The following is a 24,033-nucleotide window of genomic DNA, read 5'->3' as shown; positions in this document are numbered from 1 at the left end:
TTTTTTTAAATTTTTACTAGTTGACACCGTATACTGGTAGTGATTTGGTTTCCCAGTAGATTTGTTTGAAAATGACTTCAAAGCAAGGCCTTTATTCAGGTCTCCCAGGTGAGTTAGTGCTGTTATATACGTTAACATTTTCACATGAATAGAGGGCTAGTTAAAGTTTTGTTAAAGAATTACCAAGATTATTTACTAGAGCTAACTGAGGATGCTTAGTCAGTATTCTACTAAGAAATCTGTCTGTGAAGTAAAGCACAGCCAAGGTTGCAAAATTTCTGTACATGCACACAAATAAATGGTTGGTGTTTCTGCAGTTTTGCCACTTAGCAGTATCAGTGTTGTGTTGAGTTGGTTATAGCATTTTGTTGATTCTCTTCTGGTTTTCACATTTAAATTATTGTTAGCTTAACTTCAACATTATGAATTTAGTTTATTATGGATTTAATTATATACAGTAGTTGCAATGTAGGCATAAACAGTATTTTTCACCAGTTTTCCAGTAATTGAACTTGAAGGTGTTTATCACAGTTCAAATTTGAATCATCTGTACTGTTATTTGAACAAATGTACACATTTCCCCAAATGTTGCTATATAGTAACATGTCATTGTATTACCAGGTTCTTTTCCCATTAGAATGGGAGCAGATGCTGTAGATAAGCTAAGGGTCCTAAGTGCGCAAATACGGCTGAGACCTATTGCTATAGGGTAAAGTATGTTCATTAACAAACTTGAGTAGTTTGTTTCTTTTGGTAGTTATCATTTAACATAAATTAATAAATTGACCATATGATATATCGAATTGTGTATGAGGTTGGTAGACTATGATTTAGTCCATCAGGACTTAATTCCTCCTGGGTAAGTAATAAAATTAAGGTGGTAGGGCAGATCCCTGACCTTTTATGATTCTTAGCTAAAAGCTGTGCAAAACAACGGTGTTTGCAGATCATTTTCGGATCCTAAAACTTTCTATTTAGTGTTTTTAAAACACTAAATAAACACTGCGCATCCACTGCAGGGGGCACAGGTTTGATCCCTGGTTGGGGAACTAAGATTCCACATGCCCTGCAGTGCGGCCAAAAAAAAAAAAAACAGGAGCCATGGATTCATGGATTCGCATTTAGACTTTACCCTACTCTGAAAACACATCTAATGATTGTTTTCTGGAAACATAGGGCAATACTAATTGTGTCCATTGTGCTCTTCCCTCATTGAGATTAGCTATGTTTTCTTGTTCTGAGTCTCCTTCTTATGACATTTGGGAATCCACAAAAACACTATTTAAATATTTTTCTTGCCAGAAGTACAAGAGAAATCAGAGGCTAAAAGTTTGGCTGATGAAGAGGGAATTAAATTTTCTAAAGGCAGCAAGTAAATTTTTCTTGCTAATAGCCATTTCAGAAAAATTATATATTGATTATTTTTCTCTTGACATGAACTACATTTATAAGTTTTTTTTGTTTTTTACCAGATTTTTAACTATGGAGAGACTCCCAATTAATTAACTAATTTTTGCCAATGTTTCTTTCATTTTTCTTTTAGAATGGGAAATTGGTCACTGCAGCATCTAACAATACTGTTCAAGTGCACACGTTTCCTGAAGGAGTTCCAGATGGTATATTGACTCGCTTCACCACAAATGCAAACCATGTGATCTTTAATGGGGATGGTGCAAAAATTGCTGCTGGATCTAGGTAAGGCTCTTTGATATCAGAAAATGAAATAATATTAGAACAAAATGGCCTCATTCATTGGATTCAGGGTAACATTTTCAGGACTCTGTACCTTCTTTGTTGTTGTTATTTAATTATTATATTCAAGTCTTCTTTCTGGTAAAGGTTTTTGATGACAAACTTGTGCTTCTTTGTGAATTGAGGTATATTGCTTTGCCGACAGGCTGCTCAGTAAATGCTGGAAAAGACTGGGGAAAGATGATAGTTGGACACAAAATTTTAAAAATTATTTTTGGTACAACCTAGACTGTACAATCAGGATTTTTGTTGTTTTTCTTGTTGCTTATTTGTCATAGGAAAAAAATGTAATTGATGAATTGCTGAGTTGGAGTAAAAGGCATAATGCTTTTAAAAATGGTTGTGGCTGTAATTAGATTAGCAAATAATAGAAGCTTAAGATCTAACTAAGGAAGCCACTTTCTAAAAGTATTTATATTTTAACATATGAGAAATCTTGAGTTATGTTTTTAGCATCTTTATAGACCAAAACTAAAAGGTAATATGGGTGCCAAATTTCACATGTTGCTATAAAGAAATTATGGCATTTACTCATTACTTTGAAATATTTGGGTCATAGCTTTTGAGAGTCTTTTGTATTGACATTTATTGATGTACGTTACACTTGTTCTTAGTGATTTTCTAGTCAAAGTTGTGGATGTGGCGGATTGCAGCCAACAGAAAACATTTCGAGGACACGATGCTCCTGTTTTAAGTCTTTCCTTTGACCCTAAGGACATCTTTCTGGTAATCATTTTTTTCCCTCTCTTTTTGCATTTTTTGCGAATATGTTTAAAACTGTGAAAGAATTAGCAGAAAGTTTCACACAATTGTTAAAAGCCTCTTTAATTTATCAGTTGAACCAGTCTCCATATAGTATTATGGCTGTAACTATAGAGAAATCTATTGTTTTATTCTGCAGGCATCAGCTAGTTGTGATGGATCTGTCAAGGTGTGGCAAATTTCAGATCAGGTAAGCTCATCAATTTGAATTTAAAGCTTTTTGCCTATTTCCATCATATATTGGACGTTACATAATGTATTATTGGACCAAATTAATAATTCTTCATAGTTTGTTTCTTTTGAGTAGCATTAAATACTGGTTTTGTGATCAAATTCCCCAACAATCTAAGCAAAAGTAAATATGTTGAAGACTAATTGATTCTGTATCTAATCATAAAGGGAAATTCAATCATTATATATTTATAAGCTAACTACCATATGCTGGTCCCCAGGTGTTGGGGATACGAAAGTAAGGCATGGGCCACACTTGATTTGGAGAGTCACATAACTTACTCTGACCCAGCCTGGTAATAGCTTTAAAGGAGGTATGGAGAAAAGGCTTTCTGGATTGGCAGAGGGAACAATGAATTCTTCCTGAGGCAATCAGAGAAGGCTTGGCATTTCTAGGAATGATGTAGCTGATGAGAAAAACATCCCTCACAGATACGCTTCAGCTCATAGCCACAGTTTCTTCCCTCACTTTTGAACTATTTAAAAGGATCGACTTTGACACCTTAACATTTCGTAGTAGATCTCTCAAGTTTATTTTCATAGTTACTTTAAGATTTTAATGTATTGGGGTTTTTTATGTTTGTGTACGTTTATTCGGTGAGTATACTGTTTGCTTATTCTACATAGGAAATACTCCTATTTGAGTTAATTATTTAAGACTTGTGCTCTTTATAACTGTGAAAAACATAAAGTAACTTAGGTGAATCAAATATTATAATTAGGTTAAAGTGAATTAAGTTGCTTTTTTCCGAGCTATCTATCAGTTTGAAGAAACCACTTATTAAATGTACTCAGTGCTGCATATCTTTTTTGGGGAGAATTTTCATAAGGGGAAATAAATTTTCTTTTTTTTCTTTTGACATTTTATTTTTCATTTTTATTTACTTAAAAAGATTATTTTTCAGTCACAAGACTTACATTTTCTTTTTTTTTTTTAAATCAGACATGTGCTATCAGTTGGCCACTGCTGCAAAAATGCAATGATGTGATAAATGCAAAATCAATCTGCAGACTTGCTTGGCAGCCAAAAAGTGGGAAGGTGAGTGACTCTTATTTTGTTTTTTGTTTTGTTTTTAAAATATTTATTTATTTACTTCTTTGGTTGTGCTGGGTCTTAGTTGCAGCACACAGGCTCCTTAGTTGTGGCATGCAAACTCTTCAGTTGTGGCATGCATGTGGGATCTAGTTCCCTGACCAGGGTTGGAACCTGGGCCCCCTGCATTGGGAGCACAGAGGCTTAACCACTGCACCACCGGGGAAGTCCCTTATTTTGTTTTAATTATATGTTCCAGTCCTTGTTATCTTTGAATGTAAGAATAGTTTTTTTAATTGTAACTATTTCATTTAGATTATAAATTTTAGAGCTCCAAGCAAATTAATTATTGAAATGCTGTAAGAAACATTTCAACTTTTTAAAGGTTCTTTTTTGAAGAGTACATTTGGCAGGAATGAATTGATTTTACCTTTTTCTTTACATTCATGTTTTTTTGTTTTTTTTTTTTTGTGGTATGTGGGCCTCTCACTGTTGTGGCCTCTTCCGTTGCGGAGCACAGGCTCCGGACGTGCAGGCTCAGTGGCCATGGCTCACGGGCCCAGCCGCTCCACAGCATGTGGGATCTTCCCGGACCGGAGCATGAACCCGTGTCCCCTGCATTGGCAGGCGGACTCTCAACCACCGTGCCGCCAGGGAAGCCCTACATTCATGTTTAATGGGGCAACTTTGGAAACAGTCTTGTTATATCAACTCTTACTACTAGTGTTTAACATTTTGGAGGTACTAGCTGATACAGTTAGACAATAGAAAGATATGAGAGGTTTGAAAGAAGGGAAGGAGAATGCTCATTATTTGCAAATGAAATGCTTATATATGAGGAAATCCCAAGAAAATCAACTGGGGGAAAAATATTACTAATAAGAAAATTCAGTAAGGTAGTTGGAAGCAAAATTAATATACGAAACCTATAGTCCTATATACAAACAGTAGCCATTTAGAAAACATGGTGAGAGAAAATAATGCACTAACTGTGAAATCAAAAAAGATTTTAAAATTTTAAAAAAAGATAAAATAACTAGGTATAAACTTACCAAAAAATGTGAAAGAGCTATGTAAAGAAAATTTAAACATGCTACAAAGAAGAGTAAAAGAAGACTTAAATAGAAAATATGTATCCCATTCTTTTTCGTTATTTATTTATTTATTTATTGAGGTATAGTTGATTTACAATGTTATATTAGTTTCAGATGTACAGCATAGTGATTCAAAATTTTTATAGATAATATTCCATTTAAAGTTATTCTAAAATATTGGCTATATTCCCTGTGCTATATAATATATCCAAAAGGATAAGCTAAAAAGCTTATATATTTTATACATAATAGTTTGTATCTCTTAATCCCCCACCCCTGTTTTGCCCTACCCCCTCCCCTCTTCCCACTGGTAACCACTAGTTTGTTCTTTATATTTCTGAGTCTGTTTCTGTTTTGTTATATTTATTCATTTTATTTACTTATTTTTATTTTATTTTTTAGATTCTGCATGTAAGTGATAGCATACAGTATTTGTCTTTCTCTCTCTGACTTATCTCACTAACCATAATACCCTCTAGGTTCATTCAAGTTGTTGCAAATGGCAACATTTAGAAAAACACATAGAAAAATATATCTTATTCTTAGAAATGAATTTTTGTTATAAAGATGTCAGTTCTTCCCTGAATTATCTATAGTTTTGAAGCATTCAATATAAAATATCAGTAAGATGTTTGGGGGGACCAAATAGAACTGATTCTAAAGCCATATGGAAAAGCAAAAGTCTTGAAAAACAAAAGTGGTAAAGTCTAATTCAATCAGATATAACATTATAATGCTATGGGAATTAAAAGTGTGATACTAATTCATGAATAGACAGATATCTATTAAACAGAGAGATCCAGTATATATGGGAATTTAGTGTATTATAAAGGTGGAGAAAAGGAGATTTAATAAATGTACTGGCAAAGGGCATGAATACCAGGAGGTGAGAATTACTGAGAATCATCTTGGAGACTTCCTATCACATGGTGAATCTCATTGTATAGGTATTTGCTGTATCATCTTTTTAACTTCTCTGCATATGTGAAAATTTCCAGAAAAAATTTATAAACTCAACAATATGAAAAGTAAAAAGATAAATATTTCAGTGTCAAAGGACAAATGATAAACTGAGAAAAAGTTTGAAACAATATGACAGAGCTAATTTCCTTAATATTCAAAGAGTTCTTATAAATCAATAAGATCCCAGTAAAAAGATGAACAAGGACATGAGCAGACAGTGTACAGAAAAAGATACACAGATGGCTTTTAACATATGAAAATACATGCAACCTTTCATACTAAAAGAAATACAAATTGAAATATGATTTTCTGTTTTTCATTTGTCAGATGGTCAAAGATCAGAAGTTTGATATATACTGTGTAGAAGAGGATGTGGCAGTTTTTATTAGAATGAATGACCAGTAGTACTAGTTCTAGGCATATATTCTATAAACATATTTATTCATATGCACTACAGAGTATGTATAATGAAAATGTTGTATCATTGTTTATAGTAGCAAAAGATTGTAAACATCCTGAATGTTCATTAATAGAGAACTGGTTAAATAAACTGTGGAATTTATTCCTGAAAATGGAATACTCTGCAACTGTTAGAATGAGGTATATCTGTGTGTCTTCACATGGAATAATCAGTCTTTAGATATATTAAAAACATCAAGCTGTAGAGCAGTAGGTATAGATAGTAGATAGAATGCTACTGTTTAATTGTGTGTCTACTTGTGTATAAGTACATATGCATTCTTATATGGTCTATGCTTATGTTTTTTGCCTTTGGGAAGTAAAAATAGGATTTAGGGATTGGAGGGAGACTTTCTTTTCAATGTATGACCTTTTGTGTCATGTAAACTTTTAAGGGTACATTCTGCACTAAAGTGATAGTTGGGAAATCCAGTATGTATTTCTTCTTTGCTTATGAAACAATCTAATTAATTTAAAAAAATTTAAACATAGTTTTACTATTCATAAATAATACATTTTTCTTCGTTTTTTGATAAGCATGGAAAGAATATGTCAGTTTTATTTTTTCTACTAATCTGTTTTTTGGAAGTATATGTAAGAAGATAAGTTTCCTTTTCCAAAGATATTCAAAGTATTTTGGCTCTGTTTCTCTCCTGCCAGCAAATAAGATGAATTTTTAGATCCAAAGGGCTTATATTCCTTAAGAAATAGTGTTAAAAATATTAGTGACTATAAGTTCTCTGTCTTTCAGTGCAAGCAATAATGATCATCTTCCATTCTTTTTTTTTTTTTTTTTTTTTTTTTGTGGTACGCGGGCCTCTCACTGTTGCAGCCTTTCCCATCGTGGAGCACAGGCTCAGCGGCCAAAGCTCACGGGCCCAGCCACTCCGTGGCATGTGGGATCTTCCCAGACCGGGGCACGAATCCGTGTCCCCTGCATCGGCAGGCGGACTCTCAACCACTGCGCCACCAGGGAAGCCCCATCACCCATTCTTTATCAAAATTTTAAGTAGCTTTCTGAGTTTTGTTAGTTGCCAATTCAAATACAAATTTGCTTTTGTGTTTTTTAGTCTTATTTAGATGAATTTTCTGCTTTTTTTTCTCTTTAAACTTAATTTAGTGTAAACTTTTGTTTAAATCATTTATCTTTCCTAATAGTTACTAGCAGTTCCTGTGGAAAAATCTGTTAAGCTATATAGAAGAGAAACTTGGAGTAATCAATTTGATCTTTCAGATAATTTCATCTCTCAGGTAGGTTTTGTAAGTGATACTTTCAGTAGGCTAATGGGAATAGTTAATGCATACTTTTCTTTAATACAATTACAGCTCAATATTGTTGGAAATGGAGAACAACTCCGGACTGCTGTGCATGTGTCCACCTTTTACCCCTCAGCCTTTCTTCACTTAGTGAATAACTAGTAGATAAGTCTTTGCTAGGTCCTATCTGACCTTTCTCCTTTGTGAAATTTGGTAAGAAAAATCTTTTCATTTATAAGAATTCAAATTTAACCCTAGCATAGTATTAGAATAGGTAATTCTCACATTATTAGTAATATTTATTGTTAAGTGAGTTTCACTGAGACTTGTGACTATGGACACTGGAGTTTTAGAGCAGGAAAGGTTGTTAGTCTGTGTTTCTTTCTCTCTCTCTCTCCCTCCCCCCGCCCCCTTCTCTCATATATACCCATTTTGCAGTTAGGAAACAGAGGCCCAGTAGGTCAGCAATGGCTTAGTACGATTCACTTCACTTCCTAGTTCTCTTCATCTTGATGGTGACTGCTAAGAGGATAACTTGTGTTGTCTTTCTTTCTAGGATAAAAACATTTTTTAGCTTTTGCTTTTAAAATTGTGCTAGTGTAATTTTCTTGTGATAAAGTAAAAGCTGCTATTACTTTGTTGAATATTATTGAAAAAGAAAGTTAAAAAGTAAGCAAACTTTGTCTTGCTGTTTATGTATCAGATTTAATTAGAAATTGCATACAATAAGGGTTATAAAAATTTGAATTTGGTAATATAATGAGTTTTTAGTTTTAAATTATATGAAATTATTATTTATTTATTGTTTTTCTTTACTAGACCCTAAATATAGTAACCTGGTCTCCTTGTGGACAATATTTAGCTGCAGGGAGTATTAATGGTTTAATTATAGTTTGGAATGTGGAAACCAAAGATTGCATGGAAAGGTATGATTCAGTAAATCTTTTGTCTCTTTTTTGCTTATTTCTATTAGATGTTTGGTTTTTTTATTATTAAACATTTCACATCTGCAATCATTAGATTGTTAAAATGCAGACATATAGCTATGTTTATCAAAACTTTTTCTAACTAAAATTTACCTAAAGAAATGTATAGCTTATATTTTTCTTGACAGTGTTTTAAGAATTCACTTTTTAATTTTTAGGGTGAAACATGAGAAAGGTTATGCAATTTGTGGCCTGTCATGGCATCCTACTTGTGGTCAAATAGCTTATACTGATGCAGAAGGAAATCTGGGAGTCCTGGAGAATGTTTGTGACCCCAGTGGAAAGATGTCAAGCAGTAAGGTAATAAGTAATAGGGTAGAACAGTTTCTTCAAAGTCTTTCTGTGGTCATATGAATTTGGGAAACACCACAAACTACATTAGTTTCTTTGAAAATTATAATTTATGTTATTAGATGTTCAGTAATGCTCTATCACAAAGAACGTTTAAACTTGTTTAACCTAATGTTTCCCAAATACGTTTTACTAAGGAACTTCTTTCCCTCCATATAATATCCATTAATATTTCATGGCTTTCCAAGGAATACCTTTGTGAAAAACTGTAATTTTTTAGTATCCTGGTGTTCTAGGTGTTTTTAGTTAAATAAATGTTTTATAGATGAAAATTAGTTAATAACTGTAACTTAGTTTAGCCTAAGTTTTTCTGTCATGAATTCCCTTAACTCTTAGAGCTAACTATATACTTCTTATGCTTAGCTGCACAGCCTGACTGAACTGCTTTAAACAGGCTGCCTTCTTTTCTGTTTCCTTGTTTTTGTTCATTATTTCCCCTGAGGTGCCACTTAGCTTGCCTGAGTCCCCAAAGATTCAGATCCAGGGACACTGGGTACAATTGAGTGGTGTTGGGTGAAGGAGGAATACTGTACTGAAAAGGTTTAAATGAAAATGTATATACTTGAACGTTGAAATTCCCAGCTCACTTTTCATACTTGGCTCCCAGAGTGTTGTCAGCCAGTCTTATGTTTTTCAGGCAGGAGATTGGAAGATCTTTGGGGAATCTGTGTAAGAAAAAACCAAAACAGAGAAATTCTTTATTTTATTTTATTTTTATTGAAGTATAGTGATTCATAATTTTTAAAGGATGTACTCCATTTATAGTTATTATAAAATATTGGCTGTATTCTCTGTTGTACGTATCTTTGTAGCTCATTTTATACAGTATAGCTTGTGCCTTTTAATCCCCTACCCATATATTGCCCCTCTCCCCACCCCTCTCCCCACTAGTTTGTTCTCTGTATCTGTGAGTCTGTTTCTTTTCGTTATACTCACTAGTTTGTTATATTTTTTATATTCCACATGTAAGTGATATCATATAGTATTTGTCTTTCTCTGTTTGACTTACTTCTCTTAGCATAATACCTTAAGCTCCAAGTCCATCCATGTTGTTGCAAATGGCAAAATTTCATTCTTTTTTATGGCTGAGTAGTATTCCAGTATCTATCTATCTGTCTGTCTATATCACATCTTCTTTATCCATTCAGCTGTTGATGGACACTTAGGTTGGTTCTATAACTTGACAACTGTAAATAATGCTGCTATGAACATTGGGGTGCATGTATCTTTTCCAGCTAGTGTATTTGGTTTTTTTCGGATGTACACCCAGGAGTGGAATTGATGGGTCATATGGTAGTTCCATTTTTAGTTTTTTGAGAACCCTCCATACTGTTTTCCACAGTGGCTACACCAATTTACATTCCCACCAACAGTGTAGGAGGGTTCCCTTTTCTCTACATCCTTGCCAATATTTGTTATTTGTGTTCCTTTTGATAATAGCCATTCTGACAGGTGTGAGGTGATATCTCATTGTGGTTTTGATTTGCATTTCCCTGATGATTAGCAATGTTGAGCATCTTTTTGTGTGCCTGTTGGCCATCTGCATTTCCTCTTTGCAAAAATGTCTATTCAGCTTTTCTGCCCTTTTTTTTTTTTTTGCGGTACGCAGGCCTCTCACTGTTGTGGCCTCTCCCGTTGTGGAGCACAGGCTCCGGATGCGCAGGCTCCGTGCCATGGCGCACGGGCCCAGCTTCTCCGCGGCATGTAGGATCTTCCCGGACCGGGGCACGAACCCATGTCCCCTGCATCAGCAGGCGGACTCTCAACTACTGTGCCACCAGGGAAGCCCTCTCCCCATTTCTTAATTGAGTTGTTTGTTTTTTTGCTGTTGAGTTGTATGAGCTGTTTATGTATTTCGGATATTAACCCCTTATCGGTCATATCATTTGCAAATATTTTCTCCTATTCAGTAAGTTGTCCTTTTGTTTTGTCAAAGGTTTTCTTTGCTATGCAAAAGCTTTTTGGTTTAATTAAGTTTCATTTATTTATTTTTGCTTTTATTTCCTTTGCTTTAGGGTTCAGCTATGAATAGCATTTACATGGTCATAATAAATCTAAATACTGTAAATTGATCCAAGCAAAATGAGAATATATCTATATTGGGTGGACAGGAGTAGAATGGTGTATATGCATACAAGGGAAGTAGTGGTGGTTGAAAAATGGCACCAAATCCTCATCTTTCTTAAAGAAGTTAGTAACTTCTATTAAATAGGTAATTAAAACTGAAAAATCAAAAAATTTCACTGGAATATGATTTACAAGTGTGGAGGAAAGTATCAAAAGAAACAATTGAGAGCAGAGAAGTAAGTCGGAGGCTGTGCAGAGGATTGTTTTCATTTTTATATTAAATCTTATAACACTGACTAATTTATATGCATGTCTAACGTTGATAAAAAAGAAAATTAAATTGAGAAACAATTTTTAGTTCAACAACAATGTCCTGTTGTATAGCACAGGGAACTATATTCAGTAACCTGTGATAAACCATAATGGGAAAGGATATGAAAAAGAATACATATACATATAACTGAATCAACAGAAATTAATACAACACTGTAAATCAACTGCGCGTTCGGAGCCTGTGCTCCGCAATGGGAGAGGCCACAGCAGTGAGAGGCCTGCGTACTGCAAAAAAAAAAAAAAAAAAATTAAAAATATTTTAGTTTAAAGGTCACCTCTCATAAAACCTTAACCCTTCTATCCAGAATTGCCCACTCTCTCCTTTTTGCTTTTACTCCTCATAGTACATGTTTCTGTTACAACACCTCTCACCGTAAGTTAAAACCCTCATTTTTGATAAGAAAGTCCGAGAAAAGTTCGCGCAGGCTCAGCGGCCATGGCTCACGGGCCCAGCCGCTCCACGGCATGTGGGATCTTCCCAGACCGGGGCACAAATCCGGGTCCCCTGCATCGGCAGGCAGACTCTCAACCACTGCGCCACCAGGGAAGCCCCCTCCCGAAAAAAGTTTTTGACCAACTTGAGTACATAAGCTTTTAGGACTATGGATAAAATAGTTAAATATCTTCTTATAGCATTTATCAATAGTTATTAATTTAATTATTCAAATCATTTGTTTAAACATATGAATTTAGAAGTATTTTTTCTGTTCTCTCATTTCTTTAAATGTCAACTTTCCAGAACACAGTTATATGCACTTCCATCTGAAAGATTTGTGATATAGTCCCTTTTGAATCCATTAATGGTGTTCTCATTAGACTTTTATACCCAACTATAAGTTTCATTGACTTAACATTGTACAGTTTTTATTCATTCTGTAGGAATAATTGTGATCCTTACAATGTATCTGCTTACTATTCACTTTTTAAAGTGATCTCAAAAATTGTTTACAGTGACATTCAGTACTTGGAATGATATGTTCATGTTCCTAGGAATCAATGATTAATGTTGGATTTATTTGCCACTTTTGTTTTTCTTTTGGTTCTATTTGTTTACTTCTATAAGCATCAAAAAATACCCCAAAGACAAGCTTTAACTGAGATCATTTAAAGTAAACATCTTACCTAAGCAGTATCTTGTTCAAAATAAAAGTAAATGAGAGAATATCTTATAATGAGAGACTTTGTAAGTACTCATAGGTGACTTCTTTTCTGGAGAATGATTGTGAGGAATAAAATTTTGCTTTATATTTGGGTATACACATGTATTTCTTTACATGTCTGTCTTATACTTCCACCTTATCCGTAGACTATAGGCATTTAAAGTAAGGACTAGGTCTTATATAAATATAATACAATCCTCATAAACATATTTGTTAATTATTTTTACCAAGGCACTTGCTTACTTGGTAGAGTTTATAGGCGCATATTAAAAGATTGCCTTTTGAGTAATTGTGTTTATCTAAGTAGTTCACTAATACTTTCTAATTTGTATTAATTTGTTCAAGGTATCTAGCAGAGTAGAAAAGGATTATAATGATCTTTTTGATGGAGAAGATACAAGTAGTGCTGGTGATTTTCTAAATGACAATGCAGTCGAAACCCGCTCTTTTTCAAAACGGATTATAAATGATGAGGAAGATGATGATGACCTCATGCTGGCTTCAGGTCGTCCTAGACAGCGAAGTCATATCCTAGAAGATGATGAAAACTCAGTTGGTATGAATTGACTTTGTGAATGTGATGATCCATCTTACTGATCAATATTTTCAATTTTTTATTAAAACTATTATTTAAAGTCAGTACTGGATTGGTAGAATGTAGCTATAGCATTAAATACGTATGTTGAAAAAGGTTTCAAAACAATGATCTAAGCTTCTGCTTTAGCAAACTAGAAGAAGAGGAAATTAAACGCCAAGCGAGCAAAAGGAAGGAAATGATAAAGAACAGAATTCAATGAAATTGACAACCAAAAGCTATAGAAAAGTCAGTCAAGCCGAAAGCTTATTCTTTGAAAAGATCAATAAAACTGATAAATCTCTATCCTGATTGATCAAGAAAGAAAGACACAAATGACTAATATAAGAAATGAAAGGGGTATCATCACCATGTATCCCATAGACCTTCACTATCCAATATGATAGCCACTAGCCACTTATGGCTTTTGAGCACTTAAAATGTGGCTAGTTCAAATTGAGGTGTGTTTTAAGTATAAAATGCAACCAGATTTTGAAGACAGTACAAAAAAGAGAATGTAAAATATCTTGGTCGTTTTTTACATTGAGTACATGTTGAAATTATATTTTAAATGCAGTATATTATTACAATTAATTACACCTGTTTCTTTTTACTATTTATGGCTACTAGAAAATTTTAAGTTACATATGTAACTCACATTATATTTCTGTAAGATAGCACTGCTATTAATAACAAAAGTTTAATAGGTGAATATTATGAACAACTTTGTGTCCATAAATTCAACAACTTAGATAAAATAGATAAATTCTTTGAAAGACACAAACTACCAAGCTAACTCAAGAAATAGGTAACCTGGCCGCAACTAAAAGATCCTGCGTGCTGCAACTAAAGCTCCCACACGTGGCAACTAAGACCCGGTGCAGCCAATTAAATAAATAAATAAATATTAAAAATTTTTAAACAAAAAGAAATAGGTAACCTGAATAGTTTGGTATCTGTTAAAGATACTGGGATTGTAATGGAAAACCTTTAAATAAAGTGACTGTTACAACTTATATGCTAAAATTAACACATTTGAACATTACCAAGTGAAATGCCAGTGTACAGTGGTAAGTTGTGCTGCATTTAAAGCATATAGGGTTTATAGGATAGCACTCTTCAAATGTTTGGTTTCAGGAGCTCATTACATTCCTAAAATTTTTTGAGGACCCCAAAGAAAATTGTTTGTGGAGTTATATTTATTGTTATTTACTATGTTAGAAATTAAAACTGAGAAATTTTAAAAATATTCATTTTAAAGTAACATTAATAAACTCATATGAAAATAACATTTTTTATGAAAATAAAACAACTCTAGAAAAATGATATTATTTTACCATTTTGCAGATCTTAGCATAGAAGACAGCTGGATTCTTTCATGTGCTTCAGGATTCAGTCTACTGCCATATATTTGTTTTTGTTTGAAGTATGTGAAAAAAATTTAGCCTCACACAATATGTAGTTTGAAAAAAGAGAAGTATTTTAATAGCCTATTGAAAGAATTGCGGATATTCTTCTTCGATGTTGCACCAAAACGCAACAAATGATAATTTCTTAAAGATTACTTGCAATGTGGAATCTGAAAACTTTTCGGTGAACTTTTCAACTCTATTATTACATTAAAATCCATTGGTCTAACTTGAATGGATCTTTTACCATGTTTGATTTTTTCACATATGCATTGTTAATTTGGAAAATACTGTTTCCTGAGCTTTGCAGACCTTCCTAATATTGACACGTTATCCAGAATAATATTTGTTAGTATCATCGCCAATCTCATCAGAAGTTTTTAAATATTACAAAGCAGTCAAGCTCATGGTGGCAGATACACGTTTTTCACTATTCTGATTTTCACTTGAAAGCTCCAGTTTTATCATTGACCACAAATTCTGTCAGTTATTTTTCTTAAATGACCAGCTCACTTCATTTTTAAGCAAATGTTTGCCACATACTTGATAAACCATAGTTTATCTGGTATTTCCAATAAAAATGGTGTTACATGAAAAAATTAGCTAGTTCAGCTTACAACTCAATTGCAGAATTGCTTTTTTTTTTGAGACAACCATCACAGTTCTTTTTTTTTTTTTTTTAATGTTTTGGCCACACTACACAGCATGTTTTTTTAAAAAATTTTTTGACCGTGCTGCACAGCATGTGGGATCTAGTTCCCTGACCAGGGATCAAACCTACAACCCCTGCATTGGAAGCACAGAGTCTTAACCACTCGACCACCAGGGAAATCCCCCATCACAATTCTTTATGCACACTTACCATTTTAACACAGAGAACATTTTTTAAAAATCTATGCAAAGATCAAGATTTAATAAAATTAATATTTTTACTATTTTTACTGCAATTGATTAACAATATACTGACTACTAATACAGATTGGTGCCACTGCTTTGATTCATGCTAAGGTACCAGCAGTTTTACCCTCCATTGCTTTTGAATGATCACTGCAGATGTTAACACAGTGAAAGAGGCAAATAGTATTAAAATGTTAGTATTACTAAATATGAATGGACAAGGTTATTAGATTTCGTAATGCTTTTCTTTTTCAAGGTAATAGGTATTTATGATTCTCTAATTATAATCCTTTGTTTTCTAGATGTTACAATGATAAAAACTGGTTCTGGTTTTCTCAAAGAAGAGGAGGAGGATGATCAGGCAGGCAGCATTCACAATCTACCAGTTGTAACATCCCAAAGGCCATTTTATGATGGTCCTATGCCAACGCCCCGGCAAAAGCCATTCCAGTCAGGTTCTACACCCTTGCATCTCACTCACAGATTCATGGTAAGCCTTTCATCTACATGTAACTTTAAAATAGTTTTATCTCACTTTTAAGCATTTTATCTCACTGTAGTTAATTTTGTGTGGTAAAAATATTTGTTAAAAACCTTGGTTAACTGGCCTGGAACACTTTGATTGATTATAATTTTGTGCTTGATTTATTTTATGGTTAACTCACAGCTTTAATCTTATTTCAACCTTATTATTGAATGTTGTGTTAAATAAAATTCTGCTTTGCAAAATGACATATAATGGACATAATAAATGTGACTGTATATCTTGTAGTACCTCTTGGCTATACTTCCAAACTTTACTTCTCATATTAGTTTTTATATAGGAGATTGTACTGATTCCAGCACACTAGTTAGAAGGTGTTTTTTAGAAAGCAACTACTGGTATGGTATACTATTAGAAGGTGATAAGTGCTATGAAAAAAAAGCTATCTGCCCCTTTTCCCCATGCCAATGGAATATATTCTCCAGAAGCACAGAGATTTTTCTATTTTGTTTACTGATAGCACTTAGAACAAGGTATGGCACAATAGGCATTCAATATATATTTATGGATGAATGACTATATTAACTTTTTGTCTTAAGTTTGAGAGCTAAAAAAGTTTAATATTTTTATTTGTTGATTATTTGAGGTTTTCCACTGAGGACTTTGACAGTTGTCCTTCTTAAATTGTATGGTCCTGGCATAAATTTGTAGATAAATATTAAAGGTGATGTTTTATTAAAAAAAAAACAACCACCTTTTTATTGCCATCAGTAATCATCTTCAAGTAATAGATCTTAATTTTTCTAATATTGTCAAATACTTTATAGTTGTATTTGTGGTAAGGGAAAGGAAACACTAGGGCCTACCCTGCGTAGTGTGAGCCTGTAGTGTACATGAGTGGAAGACAAGTTTTCCAAATGGTATCAATTTATGCTGCCTTTTTTTTTTAATTCCTGGTGTGTGTGTGTGTGTTCAATTATTTTTATTTAGTTTTGGCTGTCAACACAGATCTTCGCTGCTGCGAGCAGGCTTTCTTTTGTTGCAATGCACGGGCTTCTCACTGCAGTGGCTTCTCTTGTTGCAGAGCACAGGCTCTAGGCATGCGGTCTCAGTAGTTGCAGCACATGAGCCCTAGAGCATGTGGGCTTCAGTAGTTGCCACGCGTGGGCTCAGTAGTTGCAGTGCACAGGCTTTAGGGCTCATGGGCTTCAGTAGTTGTGGCATGTGGGCTCAGTAGTTGTGGCTTGCGGGCTCTAGAATGCAGGCTCAGTAGTTGTGGCACACGGGCTTAGTTGCTCCATGGCACGTGGGATCTTCCCAGACCAGGGATCGAACCCGTGTCCCCTGCATTGGCAGGCGGATTCTTAACCACTGAGCCACGAGGGAAGTCCTATGCTGCCTTAAAATGTATATATTTATGCCATAACTATAAACCAGTTAGTTGGACCAAAAGAAATATGCAGTCATATTTGTAAGTAAATACATTTTTGAAATGTTTTGTTTGATGAATTTAATGGTTCAGTTGTCCAAAGGTGAATTGTAAAGTATTTTTTTATGACAGTAATATAATTTTTTTAAATATTAGGTAAAATATTCCATTTGCTAATAAATAAGTATATATGTACCTTCTTCTCATGAGGAAGAGAATAATTAGTAATTGTTGCTCCGATGTTACTACTGTTACCTGAAACTATTTAGAGGTAAGTAAGCCGTGGTTGCTCCCATAACTTAATCCCTGATACAGACTACATTATTTGTTAATTTGTACTATTTTAGTCTGTTGATTCTAAGAACTTTACTCTTTCTCAGACTTGTATTTAACCTTACATGTTTGTAGGTGTGGAACTCTATTGGAATTATTCGCTGCTATAATGATGAGCAAGACAATGCCATAGATGTGGAGTTCCATGATACCTCCATACACCATGCAACACACTTAGCAAACACTTTAAATTATACAGTAGCGGATCTTTCCCATGAAGCTGTTTTGTTGGCATGTGAAAGCACTGATGAACTAGCAAGGTAAATTCAAGATTATTAGGAAGAATTTGTTACTGTTGAACTGTTGTACTAAAATGTTGAAATTCAGTACAAAAAGTTTGTAAGACAAAAAACAAAATTATGTCTTTTATAGTATGGAATTTCAGAAGGAAGAGTTTAGTACAAATAGCAGCACACCCGTAATACCTCAGAACATATGTCTGTTTTTGCTTATTTGTCCCCTTCTTACATAAGAGTAATAAACGGATTAATTGTAAACAAGCAAGTTTAAGTAGTATAGAATTTTTAGAAAATGAAAATTCCCCCCAGAATTCTACTCTCAGATATAACTACTGTTAACAATTAACAGTTAATCTAATCCCAGCCTTGGACAACTACTGATGTGGGTTTTGTCACTATAGATTAGATTTGAAACTTCTCTTTAAAAAAAAAAAAAGGAAAAACACACTAAAAATGTTAGTACTATTTGTCATTTTGACTTTTTAACTTGAAAACCTTTAACTTAGATATATTGGTTGGTTGCTAGGTAGGTAGGTAGATATAGAGACAAGAAAATTATGATGGAAAAGCAGTGGATGCAGAATCTGTATTTTTTTTAAAAAAGAAAAAATATTTTATTCAGCTTTGTTATTTCAGCCAGTTTGCCCTGTTAATTTTTTCAGCTGATCATAGTGCTTATACACTTGATCATAGATTTTACTAACTCCCAGGTGATTTGAAATGAAAATCCTTCTGACTGGATATATTAGTTCCTCGCTGCTCAAATTATGGTCCACAAACTAGGGGCGTGGGTCACGTGGGAGCATGTTGAAAACACAGAATCACAGACCCAAACCCAGACCTTCTGAGTCAGAATCTGCATTTTAACAAGATCCTCAGGTGATAGAGTATGCATTAAAGCCTGAGAAACACCAAATTGGGTCATTTTAATATTTTAATTGGTTTCCTAATTTACACATTGTAAAATCAACTCAATACTTTATTATTGAATTAAATCAGTTTACTAAAATAATCACTGTTGACTCAGTGTCTCTAACTCAGAATATCTTACATAATTAGAACATTTATTTCCATGGCAGTTTTTTTAAATTGAAGTATAGTTGTTTTACAATGTTATGTTAGTTTCTGCCGTATAGCAAAGTGATTTAGCTATACATATGTATACATTCTTCTTTATATTCTTTTCCATTATGGTTTATCACAGGATATTGAATATAGTTTCCTGTGCTATACATTTGGACCTCAGTGTTTATCCAATTCTATGTATAATAGTTTGCATCTACTAACCCCAGACTCCCAATCCATCCCCTCACATCCCCCTTCCCCCTTGGCTCCATGTGCAATTTTGATTTCAGATTGTTAAGATTGTTATGGTTTCCTGATTGATCCTTGTTCTTCTCTTTGTTTTCCTAGATATATTATTTCAGAGTCATATACAATGTTATCCTTTTATTTATTTTATTTTATTTTTTAAATATTTTATTGAAGTGTAGTTGATTTACAATATTATGTTAATTACTGCTGTACAGCTAAGTGATTCAGTTATATATATTCTTTTTCATATTCTTTTCCATTATGGTTTATCACTGGATATTGAATATAGGTTCCTCTGCTATACAGTAGGACCTTGTTGTTTATCCATCCTATATATTCTAGTTTGCATCTGTTAATCCCAAACTCCCAATCCTTCCCTCCCCCACCCACCCTCCCGCTTGGCAACCACAAGTCCGTTCTCTATGTCTGTGAGTCTGTTTCTGTTTCTTAGATATGTTCATTTGTGTTGTATTTTAGATTCCACACATAAGTGATATCATATGATATTTGTCTTTCTCTTTCTGATTTACTTCAATTAACATGATAATGTCTAGGTCCACCCCCCTACCCTTTTTTTTTCCGGCTGAGCTGCGTGGTTTGGGGGATCTTAGTTCCCTGACCAGGGATTGACCCGCATCCTCAGTAGTGAAAACGCGGAATCTTAACCACTGGACCGCTAGGGAATTCCCATCCCCCTTTATTTTATTTTTATTTATTTATTTATTTTGGCTGCACTGGGTCTTCGTTGCGGCATGCAGGATCTTTTAGTTGCAGCACGCGGACTTCTTAGTTGTGGCATGCATGCCGGATCTAGTTACCTAACCAGGGGTGGAACCCAAGCCCCCTGCTTTGGGAGCACGGAGTCTTACCCACTGGACCACCAAGGAAGTCCCTCATCTCTCTTTATTTTAAATTTGAATTTTAAATTACTGTTTAGGAAGTCAGTACTGCCTCTGATTCTAAATACTATGGTATCTACGTTTTGAAGCTTAAGTTTCATAATAACTTGCATGTATGTAAATATGCAAAGAAAAAAGACTGGAAACACAAATCAGATTGTTAGCAGTGGTTGGTAATCTTGCTGGTGGGATTATGATTTTTTTTTTCTTTTTGTCTTTGTTCTCCCATATTGAATTTTCTTTTTTGCAAAGAGAGGACTCTTGCCTAACATTTTGATGCTTCCTTCCTTTTTAAAAATTTGGTTGTGATTTTTGTGTGTATTTGCAGCCTAGGATCACACTCTGCTGATTTTATCCTGCTTTTTTTCATTTAACATTATATTGTGAGCATTTTCCTGTATCTTTAAATATTCTTCAGTAACATGACTATTAATGGTTTTAATATAGTTCATTTTAAGGATATTTCATAATTACTTTCTTAAAGCCATTTTTGTATTATTTGTGTGTAATAGAAAAATAAACTATTTGATTGTTACTGGGTGTAATGATTAGTTATATATATGTATAAAATATCAAATGTGAAAGTTTGATTGTTTCTGTCTTGTTTTAATTTTTAGCAAGCTGCATTGCCTGCACTTTAGTTCATGGGATTCAAGCAAAGAGTGGATAGTAGACATGCCTCAGAATGAAAATATTGAAGCCATATGTCTTGGTCAGGGATGGGCTGCTGCTGCCACTAGCGCCTTGCTCCTTCGCTTGTTTACCATTGGAGGTGTTCAGAAAGAGGTCTTCAGTCTCCCTGGGCCTGTTGTGTCAGTGGCAGGATATGGAGAACAGCTTGTCATTGTTTATCACAGAGGTAGATTTTTTCTACTATTTTATAGTTTTACCATGACCTGAAGTAAAATGGAAATTACTTAAGCTTTTTTTCTCTCTGTTTTGGATTGTATCTCCTTTTGCATTTATTTTAGTATTTGAATCAGTATAATCTTTGTACAGAATTTTGTTGTATTCACTAATAGCAATGAAAATGAAAACATTTTATTTATAGAAAAACTGTACTATAGAAAGAATTCTAAGGTAGAGTTTGGTTAATTGCTTCCATGTCTATATCTTATAAGAATTATCAGAGTTTAAATGCCTCAAAAAATAAACTAACTCCTTGTGTGAAGGACCAAAGCAACTTTGAATGTGACTTAAAAAGTTGTTGCCTCCTTTTCCTCACTTCATATTCTGTCCTCAGTCCCCATCGCTGTGCTAAGGCTGGTTTTATTAAGGTTAGCGATGATCTTTTTATGCTTATTTATTTAAATAATTCCACCAGAAATACTTTCTTCTCTTGGCTTCTGTGATGTCACTCGCCCATTTTTTTTTCCTTAGGAGCTGATAACTCTTTCAGCTCCTTTGCTGGCTCCTATTCCTGTGCCCCCCTCTTAGCTGGAGTACTCCAGGGCGGAATCACAGCCCCCTTCTCTTCCTTTCACTAGGTCAGGAGCTATTAGTCTTTCGACTGCTTAGCCCTAGTGAGAAATATATTCTATGTTGCTGTTCTATACATACCTGCAGATATAACTAGAATGAAAGTCTCATGGACAATATTTACTCTTTGATTTCATTTTTCTTTAAATTCTGGTTGTAACTCTGGATTGATTTCATGACTCACAGGTCAAAAAATGCAGTTTGAGAAACTACTTTGGGATATCTCATTAACACCCATGGCTTTAATACATCTATATGTTCATGACTTCTAAATTAATATCACCAGCCCTACCCCCTCCTTGTGTCTCCAGACTTACATATCCAATTGCCGACTTGAAATCTCTATGTAGAGTTTTGATATTTATCTCATACTTAACTTGGTCACAATAAAGCCTCTGGGCTTTCTTTTTCCCTCCAAACTTGCTTCTTAGTTTTTCCATTTCAGTAAACGGCATACTATCAATCTAGCTACTCAAGCCAGAAATGTTAAGAGTTATCCTTTCTTTCCCTCACATCCCCACATTTCTGACTTTGTCAGCAAAGTCATTATCATGTCAGTTCACACAACGCATTGCACATCTGTCTCTTTTTATCTCCACTAAAACCCCAGTGCAACCCAGACATCATCTCTTGGACTGTTGGAATAACCTCCTAACTAGCTTTTCAGCTTCAATTTTTGCCTGCCACAATCCATTCTCCACATAGCAATCTAGGTGATTTCTTAAAAACAAATCCAATCACTTCCCTCTTCTGCTCAGAATCCTCTGATGTCTTCCTATTGCTTTAGAATAAAAATCAAACTTGTTATCCCAGGTGGCAAGGTCCTACATGATCTGACCTTTGCCTGCCTCTTCAACCTCATCTCTTACCACTTTTTTTCTTGTTACTGGTTCTGGCCCTACTGGCTTCTTTGTGTTCTTCAAACTCACCAAGCTTGTTCCCAACTTAGGCCCTTTTCATTAGCTTTTCCCTGTCTACTGTAGTGCCCCTCCCCCTATCATTTGGATGGCTGACTCCAACTTGCAGATCATATCTCGGTTTAAATTTCACTTTCTCAAAAGGCCACTTTTGTCTGTCCAATCTAAAGTAGCCACTCAGTCTGACACTCTGTATCACATTAGTATTTTCATCTTTGATCATGACACTTAGTATTTTCTTCTTTTTATATTAGTTTTTCCTCTCCTACCTGAATATGAGTTTCATGAGAACGCTGACTTTGTCTTGTTTACCATTGTAGCCTCAGTACCTGGTACAAATTAAGCTCTCTTTAAATACTTCTTGAGTGAATGAGTTACCACTTATAAACACTTTATATACATAGTCCATGTAACATACTATTCTGCTTCTAATCCCTGAATGGTGCCTCAGGTAAGTGGATTATCTATAAGAAGTACTGCTAATTTAGGAATTTATCACAAAATAAAATTCAATTCAGAGAAAATAATTTAAACTACATCATAGCTAAAAAACCTTTGATACCTGATTTATATTTACATTTTCTCACTAGGTACAGGATTTGATGGGGATCAGTGCCTTGGAGTTCAACTGCTGGAGCTGGGCAAAAAGAAAAAACAAATTTTACATGGTGATCCTCTTCCTCTTACAAGGAAATCCTACCTTGTATGGCTTGGCTTTTCAGCTGAAGGCAAGATAAATTCATTTATATTAAAGTCATTTCTCAAGAAGAAAATTGCTTCATTATTTATTCCTAATTAATTTGCTTAAAGATAAATTGTCTATATTTTATGTTTAAATTTATTTACTTTAATATATTGGCAGAGCTGGAAACTGGAATTTCCAGGCGAGGTAGCCACTGTTTTATGTACAAGATCTCTTCATCAGAATTCTGATTAGAAAACTTACAAAGAGGGAAATAAATTTTTCTGAAAGTTTATTAGCTAGCAAAAAGGAGATACAAATCAGTGTTCCAATTTTGGCTTTTTTAGCAGATTCTACGTGAAAATCAGGAATTTTCTACTGATTTCCACTACAGTAACCACTAACCACATGTGGCTATATATAGAGCACTTGAAAAGTGGCTAATTTGAGTTGAGATGTGCTATAACTATAAAATACTCTCCAAGTTTTGAAGGCTTAGTATGAAATTAAAAAAATGTAAAAATTTTCAATAATTCTTTTATATTGATTACATGTTAAAATGATAATATTTTAGATATATTGGATTTAATAAAATATATTATTAACTTCACTTTTTTTTCCCCTTTTGTCATGTGGCAGGAGGAAATTAAAAATTACATTTGTGGCCCACATGATATTTCTGTTGAACAGTGTGCTGTTGTAGACTCACTTAACAGTGGGTTATGACAGATGATTTGAAGGACACTGAGGAGTACCTTATTTTAAGGCACTTGTTAACCCTGTCTTCTGGCTTAAATATTTCTATTATTGGAGATTCATGCCCTTTAATTACATCATTGGAAATTCCAGTTTGTCTTTAAAAAACCCAACCATTTCTGGATGTGTTTTCTATTGGGATATTAATTAGTCACTTATGCTTTAATAATGTG

General features: G+C 34.1%; 1 protein-coding gene across 7 annotated transcripts in view; it reads left to right on the top strand.

Annotated features, from left to right (window-relative positions):
* WDHD1 (WD repeat and HMG-box DNA binding protein 1) overlaps nucleotides 1-24,033 on the top strand; it is an 81,785-nt gene that overhangs the window by 8,889 nt on the left and 48,863 nt on the right. For all 7 annotated transcript variants that reach the window (XR_003433647.1, XR_003433646.1, XR_003433651.1 and 4 more), the window contains exons 4-15: nucleotides 1,544-1,695; nucleotides 2,367-2,478; nucleotides 2,654-2,704; nucleotides 3,689-3,784; nucleotides 7,453-7,545; nucleotides 8,371-8,477; nucleotides 8,696-8,837; nucleotides 12,794-13,004; nucleotides 15,631-15,818; nucleotides 17,650-17,834; nucleotides 20,644-20,885; nucleotides 23,013-23,150. Coding sequence is in view for 1 of the 7 variants with exons in the window: in XM_027111295.1 (XP_026967096.1) it covers nucleotides 1,544-1,695; nucleotides 2,367-2,478; nucleotides 2,654-2,704; nucleotides 3,689-3,784; nucleotides 7,453-7,545; nucleotides 8,371-8,477; nucleotides 8,696-8,837; nucleotides 12,794-13,004; nucleotides 15,631-15,818; nucleotides 17,650-17,834; nucleotides 20,644-20,885; nucleotides 23,013-23,150 (1,717 nt within the window). In the remaining 6 variants the exon portion in view is untranslated. The remainder of the gene's footprint in view (nucleotides 1-1,543; nucleotides 1,696-2,366; nucleotides 2,479-2,653; nucleotides 2,705-3,688; nucleotides 3,785-7,452; nucleotides 7,546-8,370; nucleotides 8,478-8,695; nucleotides 8,838-12,793; nucleotides 13,005-15,630; nucleotides 15,819-17,649; nucleotides 17,835-20,643; nucleotides 20,886-23,012; nucleotides 23,151-24,033) is intronic.

Source organism: Aethalodelphis obliquidens, unplaced genomic scaffold (genome assembly GCF_003676395.1).
Source record: "Aethalodelphis obliquidens isolate GAN/ISIS:26980383/991018 unplaced genomic scaffold, ASM367639v1 scaffold10, whole genome shotgun sequence".
Lineage (NCBI taxonomy): Eukaryota > Metazoa > Chordata > Mammalia > Artiodactyla > Delphinidae > Aethalodelphis > Aethalodelphis obliquidens.
This window is presented reverse-complemented; position numbering and strand designations above follow the sequence as displayed.